At 45.7% G+C, this 23,926-nt stretch overlaps 1 protein-coding gene across 1 annotated transcript in view; it reads right to left on the reverse strand.

Annotated features, from left to right (window-relative positions):
- cacna1fb (calcium channel, voltage-dependent, L type, alpha 1F subunit) overlaps positions 1 to 23,926 on the reverse strand; it is a gene marked incomplete at both ends in the record, with an annotated part of 42,937 nt that overhangs the window by 10,038 nt on the left and 8,973 nt on the right. Inside the window, 33 exons of the mRNA XM_079226424.1 lie at positions 45 to 204; positions 485 to 576; positions 1,061 to 1,126; positions 1,205 to 1,333; positions 1,448 to 1,531; positions 1,993 to 2,103; positions 2,224 to 2,382; positions 5,042 to 5,243; positions 5,317 to 5,463; positions 5,682 to 5,734; positions 5,911 to 6,018; positions 6,691 to 6,778; positions 7,179 to 7,285; positions 7,365 to 7,424; positions 9,587 to 9,716; positions 10,587 to 10,689; positions 10,823 to 10,883; positions 11,010 to 11,043; positions 11,128 to 11,200; positions 11,477 to 11,597; positions 11,965 to 12,172; positions 12,261 to 12,486; positions 14,596 to 14,756; positions 14,839 to 14,865; positions 15,043 to 15,124; positions 15,296 to 15,367; positions 15,724 to 15,875; positions 17,465 to 17,568; positions 17,672 to 17,868; positions 18,770 to 18,922; positions 19,039 to 19,190; positions 21,282 to 21,421; positions 23,790 to 23,895. Of these exons, the coding sequence (XP_079082550.1) occupies positions 45 to 204; positions 485 to 576; positions 1,061 to 1,126; positions 1,205 to 1,333; positions 1,448 to 1,531; positions 1,993 to 2,103; positions 2,224 to 2,382; positions 5,042 to 5,243; positions 5,317 to 5,463; positions 5,682 to 5,734; positions 5,911 to 6,018; positions 6,691 to 6,778; positions 7,179 to 7,285; positions 7,365 to 7,424; positions 9,587 to 9,716; positions 10,587 to 10,689; positions 10,823 to 10,883; positions 11,010 to 11,043; positions 11,128 to 11,200; positions 11,477 to 11,597; positions 11,965 to 12,172; positions 12,261 to 12,486; positions 14,596 to 14,756; positions 14,839 to 14,865; positions 15,043 to 15,124; positions 15,296 to 15,367; positions 15,724 to 15,875; positions 17,465 to 17,568; positions 17,672 to 17,868; positions 18,770 to 18,922; positions 19,039 to 19,190; positions 21,282 to 21,421; positions 23,790 to 23,895 (3,868 nt within the window). The remainder of the gene's footprint in view (positions 1 to 44; positions 205 to 484; positions 577 to 1,060; positions 1,127 to 1,204; positions 1,334 to 1,447; positions 1,532 to 1,992; positions 2,104 to 2,223; positions 2,383 to 5,041; positions 5,244 to 5,316; positions 5,464 to 5,681; positions 5,735 to 5,910; positions 6,019 to 6,690; positions 6,779 to 7,178; positions 7,286 to 7,364; positions 7,425 to 9,586; positions 9,717 to 10,586; positions 10,690 to 10,822; positions 10,884 to 11,009; positions 11,044 to 11,127; positions 11,201 to 11,476; positions 11,598 to 11,964; positions 12,173 to 12,260; positions 12,487 to 14,595; positions 14,757 to 14,838; positions 14,866 to 15,042; positions 15,125 to 15,295; positions 15,368 to 15,723; positions 15,876 to 17,464; positions 17,569 to 17,671; positions 17,869 to 18,769; positions 18,923 to 19,038; positions 19,191 to 21,281; positions 21,422 to 23,789; positions 23,896 to 23,926) is intronic.

Consider the following 23,926-nt stretch of genomic DNA (forward strand, 5'->3'; position numbering starts at 1 on the left):
CTACGTGTGTGTGAGAGTGTGTGTGCGTGTCTGTGTGTTCTCACCAGGAAAGCACACAACATGAAGAAGCTGATGAAGTAAACAATGGCGAAGTTGCTTCCACAGCTGAACTCTTCTCCGGGTTCGTAGTCGGACTCGGGGTCACAGCGTTTACCTGGAAGACTGGCCAGCATGATCTCCTGCCACGCCTCACCTGTCGCACACCTGCACACACACACACACACACGATAAATCTTATTATAGTTGAATAGAATGGTTCTTGAACTTGTTGAGACGGATTACAAACAGATCTCTGACAATATTACCCATAATGCCACTGGATAATGTCTTTTAATGGAGTTCAGTTGTCACAATCACATCTACACAGTTCAAGTCTCAGAGAAGAGGAGGAGGAGGAGGATGAAGAGGAGAATGGGGGAGATGAGGAGGAAGAGGATGAAGAGGAGAAGGGGGCAGATGAGGAGGAAGAGGAGGTGGGTCTGACCTGAAGAGGAGGAGGACAGCCTGAGGAAATGTCTGGAAGTTGTTGTTTCGGTTGATCTGAGTGTGAGGCTGCATCGCTACCTTCCCAAAGGTCTGAGAGAATGACAGACAGACAGACAGACAGAGACAGTACTCGTTAGATCATAATTCTATCACTCTCCAGTTGTTTAAAGTGAAGTCAAAGCTGGTTGTATAGAAGTCTATGCTTCATGTGTTGAAGCTGCATTCTCTCTTCTGACCACCAGGTGAGTCCTCTGGTTGTATAGAAGTCTATGCTTCATGTGTTAAAGCTGCATTCTCTCTCCTGACCACCAGGGGGCGACTCCTCTGGTTGTATAGAAGTCTATGCTTCATGTGTTAAAGCTGCATTCTCTCTTCTGACCACCAGGGGGCGACTTTTCTGGTTGTATAGAAGTATATACTTCATGTGTTAAAGCTGCATTCTCTCTCCTGACCACCAGGGGGTGACTTTTCTGGTTGTATAGAAGTGTATGCTTCATGTGTTAAAGCTGCATTCTCTCTCCTGACCACCAGGGGGCGACTCCTCTGGTTGTATAGAAGTCTATATAAACCTCACCTGCATCCCGATGACGGCGTAGATGAAGAAGATCATGGCGATGAGCAGAGCGACGTACGGCAGAGCCTGAAGACAGACAGACAGGAAGAGGTGAGACTGTTGCTTGCGTTGGCCCCGCCCCCTAGCGTTAGCCCCGCCCCTGACCTGCAGTGATTTGATGAAAGTCCACAGAAGTGTACGAATCCCCTCCCCTTTGCTCAGCAGCTTGACCAATCGCATCACTCGAAACAGACGGAAGAAGGTGATCGACACCCGAGAGCTGTCTTCCCCACTCTGAGAGACAGACAGGGAGACAGACATTGTGTTATACATGTTGTTATGAAACATAACTGGTGGATATTAATGCCGTTGAAGGATCATGTGACTATGTTGTGTTCGAGGACTCACGCTGAACTCGGTCACCACGATGTCGACGACGCTGCCGACCACGATGAGAGCGTCGAACGAGTTCCAGGCGTCCACGAAGTAATGCTGGGAGACAAATCACCACGGTTACACCGAAAAACATCATTTACAAACGTAAACCTTTAAAAACACAAAGTTTCATCTTTAGATTCACTGATTTCATCAATATTATATATATATTCATTGTGAGATAATAGTCGAAATATGAGATAATAGAGTCGAAATTATGAGATAAAAAGGCATAATTATGAGATAGTACGTGTGCATGTGCTTCAGTGATGCTGTCTTGTTTCCTTCCTGTTACCTGCGCTGTCTCCACAGGTCTCTTCATCTCCTCATAATTTCAACTTTATTATATCATAATTATGATTTTTTTTGTGTGTGGCAGAAACGGGCTTCCATAGTCTAGAGACTTTGTTGGGGACACCCAACACCGTGATGATGATGATGGTGATGATGATGAAGGGGAATTGATGTGTTTAAAGGGACCTCTAGGAGACATTGGAGGGTGCGTTTGTTTTTCTCACCCTGAGTCTGAGAGCCAGCAGCTTCAGCAGCATCTCCGCCGTGAAGAGGCCGGTGAACACCATGTTGAGGATGTCCATGATGTGGCTGAAGTGCTTGGACTGCTCGTAGTGCTGCAGGACACACACACATTCATTATGACTGATAGCAAACACACAGCTGGAGCATCGCCTCTGTGTTCACCACAGGCATCATGATTAATAACGAACACAGCAGGAAGTAGAAGTGTTCACCTGAACGGCCAGCGTGACGGTGTTGAGCAGGATGAGCACGAACATGATGTACTCAAACCCGGTGGAGTTGATGATGGACCAGAACTTATACTGAACCGGGTTCTTAGGGATGTAGAGTTTCAGGGGCTGAGCCTTCAGAGCGTACTCAACACACTGCCGCTGAGGAGAGAGAGGTAGAGTGTACTAAAGTACCAACAGAGCGTACTTAACATGTACTAAAGTACCAACAGAGCATACTTAACATGTACTAAAGTACCAACAGAGCGTACTCAACATGTACTAAAGTACCAACAGAGCGTACTCAACATGTACTAAAGTACTAACAGAGCGTACTCAACATGTACTAAAGTACTAACAGAGCGTACTTAACATGTACTAAAGTACCAACAGAGCGTACTTAACATGTACTAAAGTACCAACAGAGCGTACTTAACATGTACTAAAGTACCAACAGAGCGTACTTAACATGTACTAAAGTACCAACAGAGCGTACTTAACATGTACTAAAGTACCAACAGAGCGTACTTAACATGTACTAAAGTACCAACAGAGCGTACTTAACATGTACTAAAGTACTAACAGAGCGTACTCAACATGTACTAAAGTACTAACAGAGCGTACTCAACATGTACTAAAGTACTAACAGAGCGTACTCAACATGTACTAAAGTACTAACAGAGCGTACTTAACATGTACTAAAATACTAACAGAGCGTACTCAACATGTACTAAAGTACTAACAGAGCGTACTCAACATGTACTAAAATACTAACAGAGCGTACTCAACATGTACTAAAGTACCAACAGAGCGTACTTAACATGTACTAAAGTACCAACAGAGCGTACTTAACATGTACTAAAGTACCAACAGAGCGTACTTAACATGTACTAAAGTACTAACAGAGCGTACTCAACATGTACTAAAGTACTAACAGAGCGTACTCAACATGTACTAAAGTACTAACAGAGCGTACTCAACATGTACTAAAATACTAACAGAGCGTACTCAACATGTACTAAAGTACTAACAGAGCGTACTTAACATGTACTAAAATACTAACAGAGCGTACTCAACATGTACTAAAGTACTAACAGAGCGTACTCAACATGTACTAAAATACTAACAGAGCGTACTCAACATGTACTAAAGTACTAACAGAGCGTACTCAACATGTACTAAAGTACCAACAGAGCGTACTTAACATGTACTAAAGTACCAACAGAGCGTACTTAACATGTACTAAAGTACTAACAGAGCGTACTCAACATGTACTAAAGTACTAACAGAGCGTACTCAACATGTACTAAAGTACCAACAGAGCGTACTCAACATGTACTAAAATACTAACAGAGCGTACTCAACATGTACTAAAGAACCAACAGAGCGTACTCAACATGTACTAAAGTACTAACAGAGCATACTCAACATGTACTAAAGTACTAACAGAGCATACTCAACACACTGCCGCTGAGGAGAGAGAGGTAGAGTGTACTAAAGTACCAACAGAGCGTACTCAACATGTACTAAAGTACTAACAGAGCATACTCAACATGTACTAAAGTACCAACAGAGCGTACTCAACATGCACTAAAGTACTAACAGAGCATACTCAACATGTACTAAAGTACTAACAGAGCATACTCAACACACTGCCGCTGAGGAGAGAGAGGTAGAGTGTACTAAAGTACCAACAGAGCGTACTCAACATGTACTAAAGTACCAACAGAGCGTACTCAACATGTACTAAAGTACTAACAGAGCATACTCAACATGTACTAAAATACTAACAGAGCGTACTCAACATGTACTAAAGTACTAACAGAGCGTACTCAACATGTACTAAAGTACTAACAGAGCATACTCAACATGTACTAAAGTACTAACAGAGCGTACTCAACATGTACTAAAATACTAACAGAGCGTACTCAACATGTACTAAAGTACCAACAGAGCGTACTCAACATGTACTAAAGTACTAACAGAGCGTACTCAACATGTACTAAAATACTAACAGAGCGTACTCAACATGTACTAAAGTACCAACAGAGCGTACTCAACATGTACTAAAGTACTAACAGAGCGTACTCAACATGTACTAAAATACAAACAGAGCGTACTCAACATGTACTAAAGTACCAACAGAGCGTACTCAACATGTACTAAAGTACTAACACAGCATACTCAACATGTACTAAAGTACCAACAGAGCGTACTCAACATGTACTAAAGTACTAACAAAGCGTACTCAACATGTACTAAAGTACTAACAGAGCATACTCAACATGTACTAAAGTACTAACAGAGCGTACTCAACATGTACTAAAATACTAACAGAGCGTACTCAACATGTACTAAAGTACCAACAGAGCGTACTCAACATGTACTAAAGTACCAACAGAGCGTACTCAACATGTACTAAAGTACTAACAGAGCGTACTCAACATGTACTAAAGTATCAACAGAGCGTACTCAACATGTACTAAAGTACTAACAGAGCGTACTCAACATGTACTAAAGTACTAACAGAGCATACTCAACATGTGCTAAAGTACTAACAGAGCGTACTCAACATGTACTAAAGTACTAACAGTGTACTCAACATGTACTAAAGTACTAACAGAGCGTACTCAACATGTACTAAAGTACTAACAGTGTACTCAACATGTACTAAAGTACAAACAGAGCGTACTCAACATGTACTAAAGTACTAACAGAGTGTACTCAACATGTACTAAAGTACTAACAGAGTGTACTCAACATGTACTAGTGTTACATGTGTAACCAGAGAAGAAGATGTTTGACTTCCTGTCCGTCCTACCTGGTTCTTGTCCAGCTCACAGTTCTTGTACTCCTGCTCTCCCTGCTCTCTGAAGGTGATGATGACGAACCCCACAAAGATGTTCATCATGAAGAAGGCGATGATGATGATGTAGACGATGAAGAAGATGGAGATCTCCACCCGATAGTTGTAGATGGGTCCAGAGTTCTCCCCGTTGGCATCGATGGCTTTATACAGCAGCCTGGAGGGAGAAGGTCAAACATCTGTACTCTGGCATTCTGTCGCTGTTGATAAAGTTTGTCTTGAAGACTCACGCGGGCCAGCCCTCGAAGGTGGAGACGGTGAAGAGCGCCATCATCCCCATCAACACGTTGTCAAAGTTAAAGTCGCTGTTCAGCCAGATCCTCTCCCTGACCATCGGGTGGTTCACGTCTCCATCTTTATACACCACGAAGGTCCCTCTGGACACAGAGGAGGACTGTCAGTAGTACTGTTAGTAGTACTGTTAGTAGTACTGTCATTAGTACTGTCAGAGTACTGTCAGTAGTACTGTCTGTAGTTCTGTCAGAGTACTGTCAGTTGTACTGTCAGGAGTACAGTAAAGAGTACTGTCAGAGTACTGTCAGTAGTACTATCAGTAATACTGTCAGTACACTGAGTTGAAGACAGAAACACGTACTTGCACTGTTCAGGAGTGTGTTTGGCTTCGTCTGTGCAGCGATAGAATTTACCCTGAAAACACAGAAGCACAAGAAATATTATTTCTGGGAAAAAATGAAAGAACAGCAACAACATCTGGACTCAAATAAAGACACAGTAAATAAAGATAGTACATAAACACAGTAAATAAAGACACAGAAGAAGAAGAGCACTAAGTGTCCTCCTCGTCTTCCTCGTCTTCCTCTCACCTTGAACAGCTGGACTCCGATGCAGGCGAACATGAACTGCAGCAGCGTCGTGACAATCATGATGTTTCCTATTGTCTTGATGGCCACAAACACACACTGGACCACATGCTGCAACACACACACACACACACACACACACACACACACACACACACACACACACACACACACACACACACACACCTTTAGTCACCTTCAGTAATAGTTACTCTCAGAGTCAGTTACCCTCAGAGTCAGTTACCCTCAGAGTTAGTTACCCTCAGAGTAAGTTACTCTCAGAGTAAGTTGCTCTCAGAGTCAGTTACTCTCAGAGTTAGTTACTCTCAGAGTCAGTTACTCTCAGAGTTAGTTACTCTCAGAGTCAGTTACCCTCAGAGTCAGTTACTCTCAGAGTTAGTTACTCTCAGAGTTAGTTACTCTCAGAGTCAGTTACTCTCAGAGTCAGTTCCCCTTGGAGTCAGTTCCCCTCAGAGTCAGTTACTCTCAGAGTCAGTTACTCTCAGAGTCAGTTCCCCTTGGAGTCAGTTCCCCTCAGAGTCAGTTACTCTCAGAGTCAGTTACTCTCAGAGTCAGTTGCTCTCAGAGTCAGTTACTCTCAGAGTCAGTTACCTTCAGTCCTTTGGCCCTGTTGATGGCCCTCAGAGTCAGTTACTCTTAGAGTCAGTTACTCTCAGAGTCAGTTACCCTCAGAGTCAGTTACCCTCAGAGTCAGTTACTCTCAGAGTCAGTTCCTCTCAGAGTCAGTTGCTCTCAGAGTCAGTTACTCTCAGAGTCAGTTACCTTCAGTCCTTTGGCCCTGTTGATGGCCCTCAGAGGTCTCAGCACTCGGAGGACTCGAAGGATCTTCACCACTGAGATGGCACTGGAGCTGCAGAAGCAAACGGGTATTGAGTCTCACGTGTCCCATGGAGACAGAGAGGTGTAGCGGCTGTTCTCCCCCAGCAGAGGGCAGCACACACACACACACACACACACACACACACACACACACACACACACACACACACACACACACACACACACTCTCTCTCTCTCTCTCACTCCCCGTGATCAGTGTCTAACCTTCTACCAGTGTTTACATTGATTCATTGGGGACATTGACGTGTTGGTCTGAGTTTCTAAATCAAAGTTGTCAATCATAATTCTGATAATAATTTTAAAACACGGTCTTAGTTTCATTCACATGTTGAACTCGTCAACACAAACCTTGGTTTGTATTCTCACTATGTCCTGATGAAGATGGCCGCTCAAGGAGGTCTGATACTCACTGAAGGAAGAAGGAGACCAGGGAGACGCTGACCACCAGCAGGTCCAACAAGTTGAACCAGTTTCTGCAGAAGGAGCCCGGGTGGAGGAACGCTCCATGGACCGCCATCTGTCTCGCAGAGAGAAAACGTCAGCATCAAATCAAGAGAAGAAGAAGAGTCATCTCATCCAAAATGAAGGTTCCTTACCTTGAACAGAATCTCCACCGTGAAGATGGAGGTGAATGCGTAGTCGGCGTAACCCAGAATCTACACAAACATTATAAAAACATGTTAGGACTTGAGCTAAATCTTCATGGCCAGTTTTAATACACAATGACAACACAGGTTGTGTAGGTCTGGACTCGGGACTTGATTCGTGAAAGTCCCAAGTCCAGACTGGGGAGTCTCCTGGAAAGACTGTCAAATCCCAAATTATGACAGATAATTCCTCCAGTCCACACAGGTAGGTTTCAGACCCCCAAGTCCCATGTCAAGACCAACAAGTACCAAGTCAGGATCAATAAAAACTAAGTCAGGATCAACAAGTACCAAGTCAGGATCAACAAGTACCAAGTCAGGATCAACAAATCCCATGTCAAGAGTACCAAGTCAAGACCAACACGTACCAAGTCAGGATCAATACGAACCAAGCCAGGATCAACAAATCCCATATCAAGATTCACAAGTACCAAGTCAGGATCAACAAGTCCCATGTCAAGACCAACAAGTACCAAGTCAAGACCAACAAATCCCATGTCAAGAGTAACAAGGCAGGATCAACAAGTACCAAGTCAGGATCAACAAATCCCATATCAAGATTCACAAGTACCAAGTCAAGACCAACAAGTACCAGGTGAAGATGAACAAGTACCAAGTCAGGATCAACAAATCCCATATCAAGATTCACAAGTCAGGATCAACAAATCCCATATCAAGATTCACAAGTCAGGATCAACAAATCCCATATCAAGATTCACAAGTACCAAGTCAAGACCAACAAGTACCAGGTGAAGATGAACAAGTACCAAGTCAGGCAAGACATATTGACAAACAAGTCAGAAATGGAGACCAAAGCTAAACAAGTCCGATCAAGACAGTAAGTGTTAAGTCCAGACAGGTCAAACCCCAAAATAAGACTGTCAAGTCACCTCTTTGAAACTGAATGTTGAACATTTGGGTGCTCATCAAGTTACGTAATGATGTCATTGTGATGTCATTGTGATGTCATTGTGATGACATGTGTTCACGGCTGTTATTTATACTGACAGAAATGATGGAATAAATCCTACTTTCACAGCTGTAGTTCCATCAACTCGCTGCTGTTCAGAGGTGGAATGATTGTCCTTTTGGTGGCGTTCACACACCAAACACCGTAAACCGTCGTCACAAACGTGCTCGTGTCCTCTGGACTCAATGTCACAGTGAAATTACGTTAAATAAACGCCATCTGGTGCTTCCTGGTTTAGCTTTGTGTTTTCTCTGTCACTCACATGTTTTAGCGGCGCAACGTGACCGTCTGTCCTTCCACTAGCGGACTCCATGTTGATCCTCTGCGTGATACATGTGTCACCTTCAACCCACAATGCATTGCTCTTTGGGTCACTTCCTATGTTTATGTTTATTCCTATATAGAGACCAACGTTTACCAGAGTTCAGGTTGTGCAATGAGTTTCACACCAAAACAAACCAGTCGGACTTTCCAACGAATGTTCGGTGGAACCGACCAAAAGCACAGAAGTTACAGATGGAAATGACATCATCCAGAAACAGAGTTCACACCCTTGTGTGTCTTTGTGTGTATGTATACAGTATGTGTGTGTAGGTGTACATACAGTATGTGTGTGTTGATTGTATGTTAGAAGTATTTTTTTTCCTCAGCTGCTGCTAATTGCTACGTCCTGCATGAAGCCAGCTGCTGCACACAGTGTGTGTGTGTGTGTGTGTGTGTGTGTGTGTATGTGTGTATGTGTGTGTGTGTGTGTGTGTCAGGATAAGACAGTAAACAGTGATTTTCTCTCCATGTATTTCTATGACTTTCCCTCTTTAACCCGGTTAGTCACTGACCCACTTCTGCTGTGTAATCTGCTGAAGCCCCGCCCCCCCAGCTCCAACCACGAAGGTGTGTTGACGACATCATCGTAACCTCGCTGAGACACATTCAGCTCTGATTGGCTCACAGTTTAGCCCCCTTTAACTTCCTGCCTTCTTTAGCTTAGCCACAAGGCTAGTTTCTTGTTGACTACATTTAATGTTATTGTTTGTGATGTAACTTTCCTCCACAACAGGAAATCATCAAATCAACAGTTTTACAGTTACATGCTAGCATGTTAGCATGTTTCTTCATCAGCAGACGGTATATACATATATACATACGAGGCCTGAAGACAGAAAGAGGAAACCAGAAGATCTGCTGCTGCTTTGAGACTCACGTTGTTCCTGAAGGAGTGGGCTCTGATTGGATCCTCAGCAGCCAATGAACAGCTGCTGAGGATGATGAAGACGAGGATGAGGTTGGTGAAGATGTGGTGGTGGATCAGTGTGTGACAGGCCACTCGGATGCTGCAGACAGAGAGAGAGTACACCTTCCTGTTTGTATGTTTGTGACAGGAAGTAATAAACGTCTTCATGTTGTTGCCATGCTGACGCTAACGCTAACATTTATACCCGTGGACCAGGTGGGCCATTCTGATGCTAATGCTAACACTTATACCTGTGGACCAGGCTAACGCTAAAGCTAACATTTATACCTGTGGACCAGGTGGGCCATGCTGACGCTAACGCAAACATTTATACCTGTGGACCAGGTGGGCCATGCTGACGCTAACGCTAACATTTATACCCGTGGACCAGGTGGGCCATTCTGATGCTAATGCTAACACTTATACCTGTGGACCAGGCTAACGCTAAAGCTAACATTTATACCTGTGGACCAGGTGGGCCATGCTGACGCTAACGCAAACATTTATACCTGTGGACCAGGTGGGCCATGCTGACGCTAACGCTAACATGTATACCTGTGGACCAGGCTGACGCTAGGCAAACACTTATATCGGACTATTTATTTTTCATATTTTTCATTCTTTTTCATTCTTTTCTTTTCTCTTACCATGCCACTTAACATACACTTTAGCTTGAACACACGTCACTTTAACATACACTTACATAAACGTTATCTGCTTGTCTGAGCACTTTATTTTATACTTGTCTAATGTATGCACCTTCCGCCTAGAACAATTCCTTGTTTGTGTAAACATTCCTGGCAAATAAACGGTTTCTGATTCTGATACCTGTTGACTAGGCTGACGCAAATGCTGACATTTATACCTTTGGACCAGGTGGGCGATGCTGACACGTTTATACCTGTGGACCAGGTGGGCGATGCTGAGCTAAAGCAAACATTTATAGCTGTGGACCAGGTGTCAGACTTACGGGTTTGTGTTGCTCAGGCAGAAGAACGCACTGCCTTCTGGGATCGGAAGAACCTTCTCTTTAGGAGGAGCCAGGTCGGCAATCTTTAATTGGACTCCTGCATCTGAGAGGAGAGGAGAGAGAAGTTAATTCACTATAAATGATATCTGTTAACTTAACAGAGCTGTAAATTATAATAATCATAATGATGATATGAAGTCTTTGAGTCTCAACGTCTCCTTCAGGGGTCCACCGACCTTCTTCTCCTTCAGGAAGCTCCTCCTCCTCCTCGTACTCGGTGTCTTCGTCCATTTCCACCTGCAGAGACAAACAGCCGTCAGACGGATTCACCTTTTAACAGGAAAGAGTGAGACCTCCGTTCTTCACCTTCACTTCTTCTTCTTCTTCCTGTCCTTCTTCTTCTTCTCCTTCTCCTCCTGCGACCCCCTCCTCCTCCTTCACTCCTTCTGTCTTCTTTCTGTAGAGAGACAACAGGAAATAATAAACCGCTCTTTCTATCGTCTGCATGTCTTCTCCTTTCCTTCGTCCCTCCATCACTCACTCCTTCTTCTTGTCTCCGTCTCCTCCTGCCAGGTTGTCCACCGCGATGGCCAAGAAGACGTTCAGCAGGATGTCTGACATTCGTTAAGGAGACGCAACGACTTCCTCCCTCAATATCATGATAATATTAACAAAACTGAACAAATTCCTGCTGCTAATCGTTTTATTTCAACTCCAGTCTCCACTTCATTTGTGTCGACTTCTTTTAAGGTGCTCCATTATCTATATATACCATATGTACCACAGTAGTGAATAAGTCACATGACTAACTGGTCTGCAGCTAGAGCAACAGGCCCAACAGCGTTCTTACTGTGTCCGTGAGGTCAGTGAACGCCTCGCTGACAGGATACAGTTACCGCAGATGAAGAGGATGACGAAGTAAACACATACGATCATCCCTGGAAACACGGGGCCGCCGTACGCCATGATGCCGTCATACATCACCATGTTCCAGTCCTCCCCGGTCAGGATCTGCACACATCGACACCAGGATGAGCTGGCTAGGTCTATAGTTAGGACTGGTTCAGGTCTATAGTTAAGACTGGTTCAGGTCTATAGTTAGGACTGGTTCAGGTCTATAGTTAGGACTGGTTCAGGTCTATAGTTAGGGCTGGTTCAGGTCTATAGTTAGGACTGGTTCAGGTCTATAGTTAGGACTGGTTCAGGTCTATAGTTAGGGCTGGTTCAGGTCTATAGTTAGGGCTGGTTCAGGTCTATAGATAGGACTGGTTCAGGTCTATAGTTAGGACTGGTTCAGGTCTATAGTTAGGGCTGGTTCAGGTCTATAGTTAGAACTGGTTTAGGTCTATAGTTAGAACTGGTTTAGGTCTATAGTTACCTGGAAGCAGGTGAGCAGCGCCTGAGGAAAGGCGTCGAAGGTGCTACGTTTCGTCTGCGTCTCGTCAAAGTTGAACTTTCCTCCGAACAGCTGCATGCCGAGCAGAGCGAAGATGATGAGGAAGAGGAAGAGGAGCAGCAGCAGCGAGGCGATGGACTTCATGGAGTTCAGCAGCGACGCCACCAGGTTGGAAAGAGCCGTCCAATGGCTGCGCGGACATAGAGTGACATCATCAGAGCGATACTCAAGTGTTTGTGTATGTCCGTGTGTGTGTGTGTGTGTGTGTGTGTCCTCACCGTGTGACCTTGAAGATCCTCAGCAGGCGGACGCAGCGCAGCACGGAGATACCCAGCGGCGGCATGATGCCCAGCTCCACCAGGATGGTCTCCATGATGCCGCCACACACCACGAAGCAGTCGAAGCGGTTGAAGAAGGCAACGAAATAGTGAGCCAGACCCAGAGAGTACATCTTCAGCAGCATCTCCACGGTGAACAGGGACAGTAGCACCTTGTTGGCGATGTCTGCAGGAATACATTATTATGTCATATTATATGTAATATATTATACAATATATATATATATATATATATATATATATATTTATATATATATATATATATATATATATATATATATATATATATATATATATATATATATATATATACACCCATATCCCTGGTGGAGGCCCCTAAGGTAGTCCTTGGTGGCAAGGCGCTGGGGGTGGATGAGATCCGCCCTGAGATGCTGAAGGAGCTGGACATTGTTGGGCTGTCTTGGCTGACACGCCTTTTCAATGTCGCATGAAGGTGAAACAGGGACAAGCATCGGGGTCGGGTGCTATGTAGACTAGGTGGCGGGCCGGGCAGGAGGCCTGGGCCAAAGGGCCAATAGTTATAGTAGACATAGTTGGGCTTACCTCCACGCACAGCACTGGCTCATGAACCAAGCTCCTGGAGAAGTGTTGGACTTTGTCCTTTTCTGGAGTTACCCAGGGTGAGAGGCACCGGGCGGGAGTAGGGATACTCACGAGCCCCCGGCTGAGTGCCGCTATGTTGGAGTTTTCCCCGGAGAACGAGAGGGTCGCCTCCCTGCGCCTACGGGTTGCGGGGAGTAAAGCTCTGACTGTTGTCTGTGCTAATGCACCGAACAGCATTTCAGAGTATCCGGCCTTCTTGGTGGAAGATGTACTCTCTGGGAGACCACCTTTCCAGGACTCCCCCCCCCCCCACCGTCTCCATAATTCTCCTGGGAGACTTCAATGCTCACAATGACAGAGAAACCTGGAGGAGGTGATTGGGAGGAACGGCTTGCCCGATCTGAACCCGAACGGTGTTTTGTTGTTGGACTTCTGTGCTAGCCACAGTTTGTCTATAACGAACGCCATGTTGGAGCTTAAGGTGGCTCATAAGTGTACCTGGTACCAGAACACCTGAGGCCGGAGATCAATGATCGACTTTGTAATCATATCATCTGATCTGCGGCCGTATGTCTTGGACACTCGGGTGAAGAGAGGAGCAGAGCTGTCAACTGATCACCACCTGGTGGTGAGTTGGATCAGATGGCGGGGGAGTCGGCTAGAAAGACCTGGCAAGCCCAAACGTGTAGTGAGGGAGAACTGGGAACGTCTTTGGAGGATCCTGCCCGGGAGGTCTTCAACTCCGGAATAACTTCTCACACACCCCGAGGGAGGTTGGCGACATGGAATCCAAGTGGACCGTGTTGAAAGCCTCTATTGTGGACACGGCCGCTAGGAGCTGTGGCCAGAAGGTCATCGACTGCTGACCCAGACGGGGGATATAGTCGGACGGTGGAAAGAGCACTTTGAGGAACTCCTAAACCCGGCCAACATGTCCATTATGCCAGGGTGCTGGAAAAGAGGCTGTGACCTTTTATCGAATCTAAGATGAGCAGTGAGGATTCCGTCCCGGTCGTGGAACAGTGGACCAGCTCTTTACCCTCGCAAGACTACTGGAGGGGTCCTGGGAGTTTGCCCAACAAGTCTTTGTGGACTTGGAGAAGGCTTTCAAACGGGTCCCCCTGGTTTTTTTGTGGTGGGTGCTGCGGGAGTACGGGGTGCCGGACTTGCTGCAACGGGCCATCCGGTCTCTGTACGCCTGCAGTGAGAGCTGTGTTCGTATCCTCGGTAATAAGTCGGTCTACGTTCCACCCCTCACCTATGGTCATGAACTCTGGGTCATGACCAAAACAACGAGGTCTCAGATACAAGCGGCCAAAATGAGCTTCCTCCGTAGGTGGCCGGGCACAGCCTTAGAGATAGGGTAAGGAGATGAGTTTCCTCTGAACGGGGGCCGGGCTCAGCCTTAGAGATAGGGTACTAAAAACTATAGGTTTTACTTGGAAATCACTTTTTAACATTTGAAAACAACAAAACGTGCATCCTGAAATAAATATATTTCTATATATTTGTTGTTAGAAGTCGTCACCATGCGACGGTGCGTTTACTGACTTCTATCAAAGAGACGTTTTAGAAATGAAGCAGTTTAACATTGCGAACTAAAGATGAAGTCTCGGGAGGATAAATATCCCGATGTCCTTGAACTAGATAGACGATTCTATTGTATTATAAGGGTGTGTGTGTGTGTGTGTGTGTGTGTGTGTGTTGCTACCTTGGACCTCCGTCAGCCAATCAGGTTGGTTGTAGTGCTCCGAGGCGCTGAGGGAGGTGTTGAGGAAGACGAGCAGCAGAACGAGCCAATAGAAAGTCACCGACTTCACGGCGGTGCGACAGTTCCTGCGACAGACTCGGTTCCAGCGCCGCAGCGTCCGGCTGGGGGACAAAGACACCGGAGTCAGGGCCAGTGAGGGGGACACTTGTCTGTCCCACATTGTGTGAGGGGCAGTGAACTCACCAGCATCTGATCTTCATGATCTGGGAGCTGAAAGGAGACTCAGGTTAGTGGTGTGTTCAGGGACGATGTTCAGGTGTACGTAGCTCACAGTCTCAGGATGATGATCATCCGTTTGATGATGTCACACGTGTGTGTGTGTGTGTGTGTGTGTGTGTGTGTGTGTGTGTGTGTGTGTGTGTGTGTGTGTGTGTGTGTGTGTGTTACCAGCAGGCCTGGCAGCAGTTGGTGTGCTCTTCATCAATGTTTTCTGTGTTTGTAGACGCTGTGTCACTGGCAGGAAGACTAGCTGAGAGAGAGAGAGCGAGAGAGAGAGAGAGAGACAGAGAGAGAGAGAGAGAGAGAGATAGAGAAATGTTCATATATTTATCTTTAATGATGACAAACAAGTCAGAGACCCAGAGTATTTTTACAATAAGACATATTTATTTATATTAAATGATAATAGAGGAGGTTTCACCGTGTGTCTCGTTGGAGTGACTGAACCATCCAAACTTCCTCTTCTTATCTGACAGATATCCCAGACCTGGACCTGCAGAATTGTGTTATTCATATTATAATGTCTTTATTATTTTGTTATTGTTTATTATTGCATAATATTGCACCACAGTTCAGCAAAGAAACAATAAACAAGAACAATCAGACATCAGAGGGTGTTCGAGAAGTATTCTGAGGAAGTACTTATACCTCAAGTCTTACTGAGTAAATCTACAACAAAGACGTATGAAGTAGAAGTAAAAGATAAGAAACGTGCTGTTACTGGTGTACTTAAAAAGGTCCCGTGCTCACAAAACACACACACACACGCGCACACACACACACACACACACACACACACACACACACACACACACACACACACACACACACACACACACACGCTCTTACGTGGGTTCCCGTCCTCGTCCAGGTCCTCCATGTCCTCGGCCTGAGTGATCCAGTCCATGTATCCACACAGGTCTTCCTCCATCTGCTGCTTCTCCCTGAGCTTCTGGAAGTCTCCTCTCGCCTTCGCCTTCTCCCTCTCCTTACTGAACTCTCTGTAGTCCGACAACAGACACGCAATACACACAACAGACACACAACATACACACAATACACACAATGTACATACAACGTACGCACAACATACACACAACGTTCACACACACACACACCATTTGAGGGTTAGAATAAGTCCTGTATCGCCACTGTGGACCTACAGACCTGAGGACTAGAAGGATCCAAGGGACTAGAAGGATCCAGGGAACTAGAAGGATCCAGGGACTAGAAGGATCTAGAGGACTAGAAGGGTCTAGAGGAATAGACGGATCTAGGGAACTAGAAGGATCCAGGGACTAGAAGGATCTAGAGGTCTAGACGGGTCTAGTTTACTAAAAGGATCAAGAGGACTAGAAGGATCCATGGTACTAGAAGGATCTAGAGGACTAGAAGGATCCTGGGGACTAGAAGGATCCAGAGGACTAGAAGGATCCAGGGAACGAGAAGGATCCAGGGACTAGAAGGATCCAGGTACTAGAAGGATCCAGGGGACTAGAAGGATCATGGGGACTAGAATGACCCAGAGGACTTGACTGATTCAGGGACTAGAAGGATCCAGAGAACTAGAAGGATTCAGGGACCAGAGGACGAGAAGGATCCAGAGACTAGAAGGATCCAGAGGACTAGATTGATTCAGGGACTAGAATGATCCAAGGACTAGAGGACTAGAAGGGTCCAGGGACTAGAAGGATCCAGAGGACTAGAAGGATTCAGGGAACTAGAAGGATCCAGGGGACTAGAAGGATCCAGGGGACTAAAAGGGTGCAGAGGAATAGCATTTTTCAGGGAACTAGAAGGATCCATGGTACTAGAAGGATCTAGAGGACTAGAAGGATCCTGGGGACTAGAAGGACCCAGAGGACTAGAAGGATCCAGGGAACGAGAAGGATCCAGGGACTAGAATGATCCAGGGACTAGAAGGATCCAGGGTACTAGAAGGATCATGGGGACTAGAATGACCCAGAGGACTTGACTGATTCAGGGACTAGAAGGATCCAGAGAACTAGAAGGATTCAGGGACCAGAGGATGAGAAGGATCCAGAGACTAGAAGGATCCAGAGGACTAGAATGATTCAGGGACTAGAAGGATCCAAGAACTAGAGGACTAGAAGGGTCCAGGGACTAGAAGGATCCAGAGGACTAGAAGGATTCAGGGAACTAGAAGGATCCAGGGGACTAGAAGGATCCAGGGGACTAAAAGGGTCCAGAGGAATAGCATTTTTCAGGGAACTAGAAGGATCCAGGGGACAAGAAGGATCTAGAGGACTTGCATATTTCAGGGACTAGAAGGATGCAGGGACTAGAAGGATCCAGAGTATGAGAAAGATCCAGGGACTAGAAGGATCCAGGGACTAGAAGGTTCCAGAGTACGAGAAGGATCCAGGGACTAGAAGGATCCAGGGGACTAGAAGGATCCAGGGACTAGAGGACTAGAAGAATCCAGGGACTAGAAGGATCCAGAGGACTAGAAGGATCCAGGGGACTAGAAGGATCCAGGGACTAGAGGACTAGAAGAATCCAGGGAGTAGAAGGATCCAGGGGACTAGAAGGATCCAGGGACTAGAGGACTAGAAGAAGTCTAACGAACCCGCTGAGGACTCCCAGGACCAGGTTGAGGACGAAGAAGGAGCCGAAGATCACCAGACTGACGAAGTAAACCCACGGCAGCTCGAAGCCGATGGCGTCGTTCATCTGAGCGGAAAGAAACACAAGAGACTCAAAGAGGCGGCGAGACTCAAAGAGGCGGCGAGACTCAAAGAGGCGGCGAGACTCAAAGAGGCGGCGAGACCCTGACCCAGTAGAGCACGTCGGTCCAGCCCTCCATTGTGATGCACTGGAACACCGTCAGCATGGCGAAGAAGAAGTTGTCGAAGTTGGTGATGCCGCCGTTGGGCCCGTCCCACCGGCCCCGGCACTCCGTCCCGTTGATGTTGCACTGGCGGCCGTGACCGGCGAACGCACACGGAACGGGGTCGTCCTCCACGTAGTTCTCTGGGGGAGGAGCAGGAGTAGAAGTATTACGGACCAGAACATGGAAGTATTCCATGTTCTGGTCCGTACTGATGGACCAGAATACTTCCATGTTCTGCTACGTAATACTTCATGTCCAATACATTTAGTGGAGTAGAAGTATTACGTAGCAGAACGTGGAAGTATTCTGGTCCATCAGACACACAACGTACGCACACAACATACGCACAACGTACGCACAACATACGCACAACGTACGCACAACATACACACAACGTACGCACACAACGTACGCACAACGTACGCACAACATACGCACAACGTACGCACAACGTACGCACAACATACACACAACGTATGCACACAACATACGCACAACGTACGCACAACATACGCACAATATACACACAATGTACACACAACGTACACACACAACATACGCACAACGCTGACACACAACATACACACAATATACGCACAACGTACGCACAACACTGACACACAACATACACACAATATACGCACAACGTACGCACAACACTGACATACAACGTACACACAATATGCGCACAACGTACGCACAATGTTGACACACAACGTTGACACACAATACACACAATGTACGCACAACAAACGCACAATATACACAACGTACACACACAACGTTGACACACAGAATGTACGCACAACATACGCACAATGTACACAGAACGTACACGCACAACTTTGACACACAGAATGTACTCACAACATACGCACAGTACACACAACGTACACACAATGTACACACAACGCACACACACAATGTACGCACAATAAACACAACGTACACACAACGTTGACACACAGCGTACACACACAACGTTGACACACAATGTACACACAACAAACACACAATAGTACTAGCTAGTAGTAGTAGTACCTGCTTCTTTGTAGTAGCAGGTTTTGTGCATGCGTCCGATGAAGAGCTCCAGACCGATGATGGCGTAGATGATGATGACGAAGAGCACGAGCAGAGCGATGTGGAGGAGAGGAACCATGGCCTTCATGATGGAGTTCAGCACGATCTGCAGGCCTGAGACACAGAGTTACACACACAGAGACACACACACACACACACACACACACACACACACACACACACACACACACACACACTCACTCACACACACTCTCACACACAGTACTCACTGGGGACCCCGGACACCAGTCTCAGGGGCCTCAGGACCCTGAAGGCCCTCAGAGCCTTCACATCCAGTCCTCCAGGTTTTCCCGGCACGTGATGAGTCGTCGCCACCTCACCGGACTTATGAGTCATCGTCTCCAAGACGACGCTGAACAAACTGCTCACACACACACAGGAAATATCAAAATAACGTTTTTCAACAGAGAACCAGAATCTAAAGAGAAAACCAAAATCTAAAGACAGAACCAGAAGCTAAAGAGAGAACCAGGACATGAAGAGAGAACCAGGATATAAAGAGAGAACCAGGATATAAAGAGAGAACCAGGACATGAAGAGAGAACCAGGACATGAAGAGAGAACCAGGATATAAAGAGAGAACCAGGACATGAAGAGAGAACCAGGACATGAAGAGAGAACCAGGATATAAAGAGAGAACCAGGACATGAAGAGAGAACCAGGATATAAAGAGAGAACCAGGACATGAAAACAGAACCAGGACATGAAGAGAGAACCAGGACATGAAGAGAGAACCAGGATATAAAGAGAGAACCAGGACATGAAAACAGAATCAGGACATGAAGAGAGAACCAGGACATGAAGAGAGAACCAGGATATAAAGAGAGAACCAGGACATGAAGAGAGAACCAGGACATGAAGAGAGAACCAGGACATGAAAACAGAACCAGGACATGAAGAGAGAACCAGGACATGAAGAGAGAACCAGGACATGAAAACAGAACCAGGACATGAAGAGAGAACCAGGACATGAAGAGAGAACCAGGACATGAAAACAGAACCAGGACATGAAAACAGAACCAGGACATGAAGAGAGAACCAGGATATAAAGAGAGAACCAGGACATGAAAACAGAACCAGGATATACTAAGTTTAGATATACACTAAATATACTCATACACTAAATATACCTATATACTAAATAAACAATAAATATACTTAAACACTACATATTAATTATGGGATGGTATTGATGCTGATACTATAGTGGTTTGCAGTATATCAGTATTTCATTAATAAAGTAGAAAGACATCCTGACTGATTTGAAATGATGAGAACACTTTTCTAAATGTTTGTTGTCTTTGAAGGAGGGCGGATGTAACGACGAGGAACCCAAACCCAGTGAACCCAGTGATCCCAGTGAACCCAGTGAACCCAGTGATCCCAGTGATCCCAGTGAGATGTCACCAACACTCAGCTCTAAAACACTAAAATGAGATAAACTGTGGCGTCGCTGCCGGGTTTGTTCCTCCATGACCAGCGGACAGGAAGCTGCTGAGTTTACTGCCGTCAGATCTAATTTACTGCTTCAACACTAAGGAGAGGCCGGCTGAGGACAAGAACACAGAACCAGGGTCTGAGAGAGAACCAGGGTCTGAGAGAGAACCAGGGTCTGTAGACAGAACCGGTCTGAAGACAGGACCAGGGTCTGAGAGAGAAACAGGGTCTGAAGACAGAACCAGAGTCTGAGAGAGAAACAGGGTCTGAGAGAGAACCAGGGTCTGAGAGAGAACCGGTCTGAAGACAGGACCAGGGTCTGAGAGAGAACCGGTCTGAAGACAGGACCAGGGTCTGAGAGAGAACCAGGGTCTGAGAGAGAACCAGGGTTTGAAGACAGAACCAGGGTGTGAAGACAGAACCAGGGTTTGAAGACAGAACCAGGGTCTGAAGACAGAACCAGGGTCTGAGACAGAACCAGGGTGTGAAGACAGAACCAGGGTCTGAGACAGAACCAGGGTGTGAAGACAGAACCAGGGTCTGAAGACAGAACCAGGGTCTGAGACAGAACCAGGGTGTGAAGACAGAACCAGGGTCTAAAGAGAGAACCAAGTCTGAAGGAAGAACTGGGGAGAGAACCTGGGATATAAAACACAGAACTGCTATATTAGGAGAGAACCATAATCTAAGTAGAGAACCCAGTGTGTAAAGGAATAACCAGGATATAAGACAAGCACACGCTATAGAGTGATGATGACATCAAAAGAGAACCCAGGATATAAAAAAGAAACAAGATACGAGAGAACCAGGCAGGATCTAAAGAGAGAACTGTGATCTATAAGGAGAACCAAGGTAAAATAAGACTAAACAGGGAACCAACATCTTTTGACAGCACAACTGTTGCAAGAGAACCAAGATCTAAAAGGGGTTAGAACCTGCATGTATCTAAAGACCAAGAAAGATCCAAAATCTCTCAACGGAGAACCACATCTACTGGTTCTATGTGTTCTCTCACCCGACGATGACAATGACGAAGTCGAGCAGGTTCCAGCCGTTGCGGATGTAGGAGCTGGGGTGCATCACCAGACCGTAGGCCAGGATCTTCAGGAAGGTCTCAATGGTGAAGATGACGAGGAAGATGTACTCCACTTGTTCCTGAAGCACAGGGAGAGAACACGTTCCGTTCAGACCTCTGGAGATCTTGAGAACCTCGGTGCTCACAACAGCTGCTGAAGTCTTCAGGTCCTTCACTGCAGGGGAACTTTGATGTTCTCTGAAAAGAGGTTTGATGCTGGATGGATGGGTGGATGGTTGGGTGGATGGATGGGTGGATGGTTGGGTGGATGGATAGATAGATGGATGGATGGATGGTTGGATGGATGGATGGATGGATGGATGGATGGGTGGATGGGTGGATGGATGGATGGATGGATGGATGGGTGGATGGATGGATGGTTGGATGGATGGATGGTTGGATGGATGGATGGATGGATGAATGGATGGATAGAAGCAGAAATGGAAGCACCTGCTGCTCCCACAACAAACGACGGTGGTGACAAAGACAACACCCGTGGACATATTTGCCAGAAATGTTTTCTTGTGTTGGAGTGAAAGATTCTTCGTACCGGATGAAGTGCCTCTTACACAAAGCTACTGAAATATTGGCATTCAAAAACTACCCATCCAACCTCAGGAAACACATTGAGGTAAATTAAGATTAATCCCATGAGCCACGAAGTTTATGTTTAGCTATCATAACTATCATAATCCTGTTAAGATATCTAGCAGTGTTTCCCACAGGATTGGAGTGTATCTTTGGCAGGGGAGGAGACAGGTGTCTGATCTTGTAAGTTAGCTATACATGGAGTATGTTAGGCTAACGTTCGCTAGCTATCATAATTAAAATGAGACAATTAGTGGAGTAGACAGATCGCTAGCCAGTTAGTGAGTTGAGGACGTGTTGACAATTGTGAGATTTTGTTGATTTGAGTCATTTTAGCTATAATCCTTGCAGCACTAGTTGGCTAACGTTAGCTAACTTAACATTAGCTAACTTAATGTTCGCTAACTTAACGTTAGCTAACTTAACGTTAGCTAGCCACCACACCATAGGATTGACCATAGGATTTGATCGTAATGCCGCGAGAGCGCAGCATTACGATTTGAACCGCGTCGGAGTTGGAGATGCATGCAAGTGTGTGTAGCAAGTGTGTGTAGCTAGTGGGGCTAGCTAAAGTGGTGATGCTAACAAAATGTCTTTCTCTCTGTGTTTCAGAGAAAGCTCCTGGATGATCACAGCCAACACAACTCCTGTCCTTAAAAGAATACACTTAATTGTTCTCAAAATTCTGACCCTTTGCTTTTTTATTAACAGCATTTATTTGTACTTTTTAATTGAATATCCGAAAACTACTTTTGATACTTAAGTACAGTCAATATCAGATACTCTAAGACTTTTATTCAAGTAGTATTCTAATGACTCATTTTCCAGTAAGGTATCTTTACTTTTACTCAAGTATGGCTTTTGGGTACTTTATACACCACTGCATAGGAGACATACAACTATTAAGTATGAAATATACTCAGTATATACAATTCAATAAATAAGCAGAGCGTATTCAAGAAAAAAAAATTATAATAAAGAAAGTGCAGAAATGCAAAGTGAAATTTGTGAGGTTTTACGCAATAAAACAAACACAAACCATCTCAACTACAACTGGACCTGGACCTGAACCTGAACCTGAACCTGAAACTGAACCTGGACCTGGACCTGAAACTGAACCTGGACCTGGACCTGGACCTAGACCTAGACCTAGACCTAGACCTGGACCTAGACCTAGACCTAGACCTGGACCTAGACCTGGACCTAGACCTGGTCTCAGCTCCACACAGACCTCACTATCTTCTCCAGCCTAAAGTCCAGTCAGAAAGACAGAGGACCTGAAGACCCTGTGGGCCCCCGACCTCCTGGTCACATGATCGATGTTTGACTGAGAGTCAGTGAAATACTGGTGACATCATTATTATTATACATTCAATAATACCTCATTATTATTATACATCCAATAATACCTCATTATTATTATACATTCAATAATACCTGTAAGCTACAGTAACGTTACACTGTGGTATTAGTACTTCTTCCACCTCTGATCTGCTGCAGTCGTCTTCTCTCATGTGATCAAGTGAGACACACATCTACACGCATACACCTACACACACACACACACACACACCTACACACACACACACACACACACACACACACACACACACACACACACACACACACACACACACACACACACACACACACACACACACACACCTACACACACACACAGAGGAAGCTGAACCATCGGAGAAGAAACTGATCAGATCTGATCTGAGACCTATCAATCAACCACTGGATGTGTCCCTGACCTTTGACCTTTACAGCCGAGATAAACACACACACCTCCGCAACCACTGTAGTCCAGAGACACGGAGGTTAGCGTAGCTTAGCATAAAGAAGCGGCCTCACCAGGTCGTGGTTGGTGGAGTTGGAGTCGTCCTCAGGAAACGGTTTGGAGACTCCCAGAGCGACGCAGTTAGCAAAGATGGCCAACAGGATGAAGATGTCGAAAGGTCTGGAGCCGGTTCAGGAAGATCAGCGTGTGA

The sequence above is a fragment of the Taurulus bubalis genome, assembly GCF_910589615.1.
Source record: "Taurulus bubalis genome assembly, chromosome: 11".
In the NCBI taxonomy this organism is placed as follows: domain Eukaryota; kingdom Metazoa; phylum Chordata; class Actinopteri; order Perciformes; family Cottidae; genus Taurulus; species Taurulus bubalis.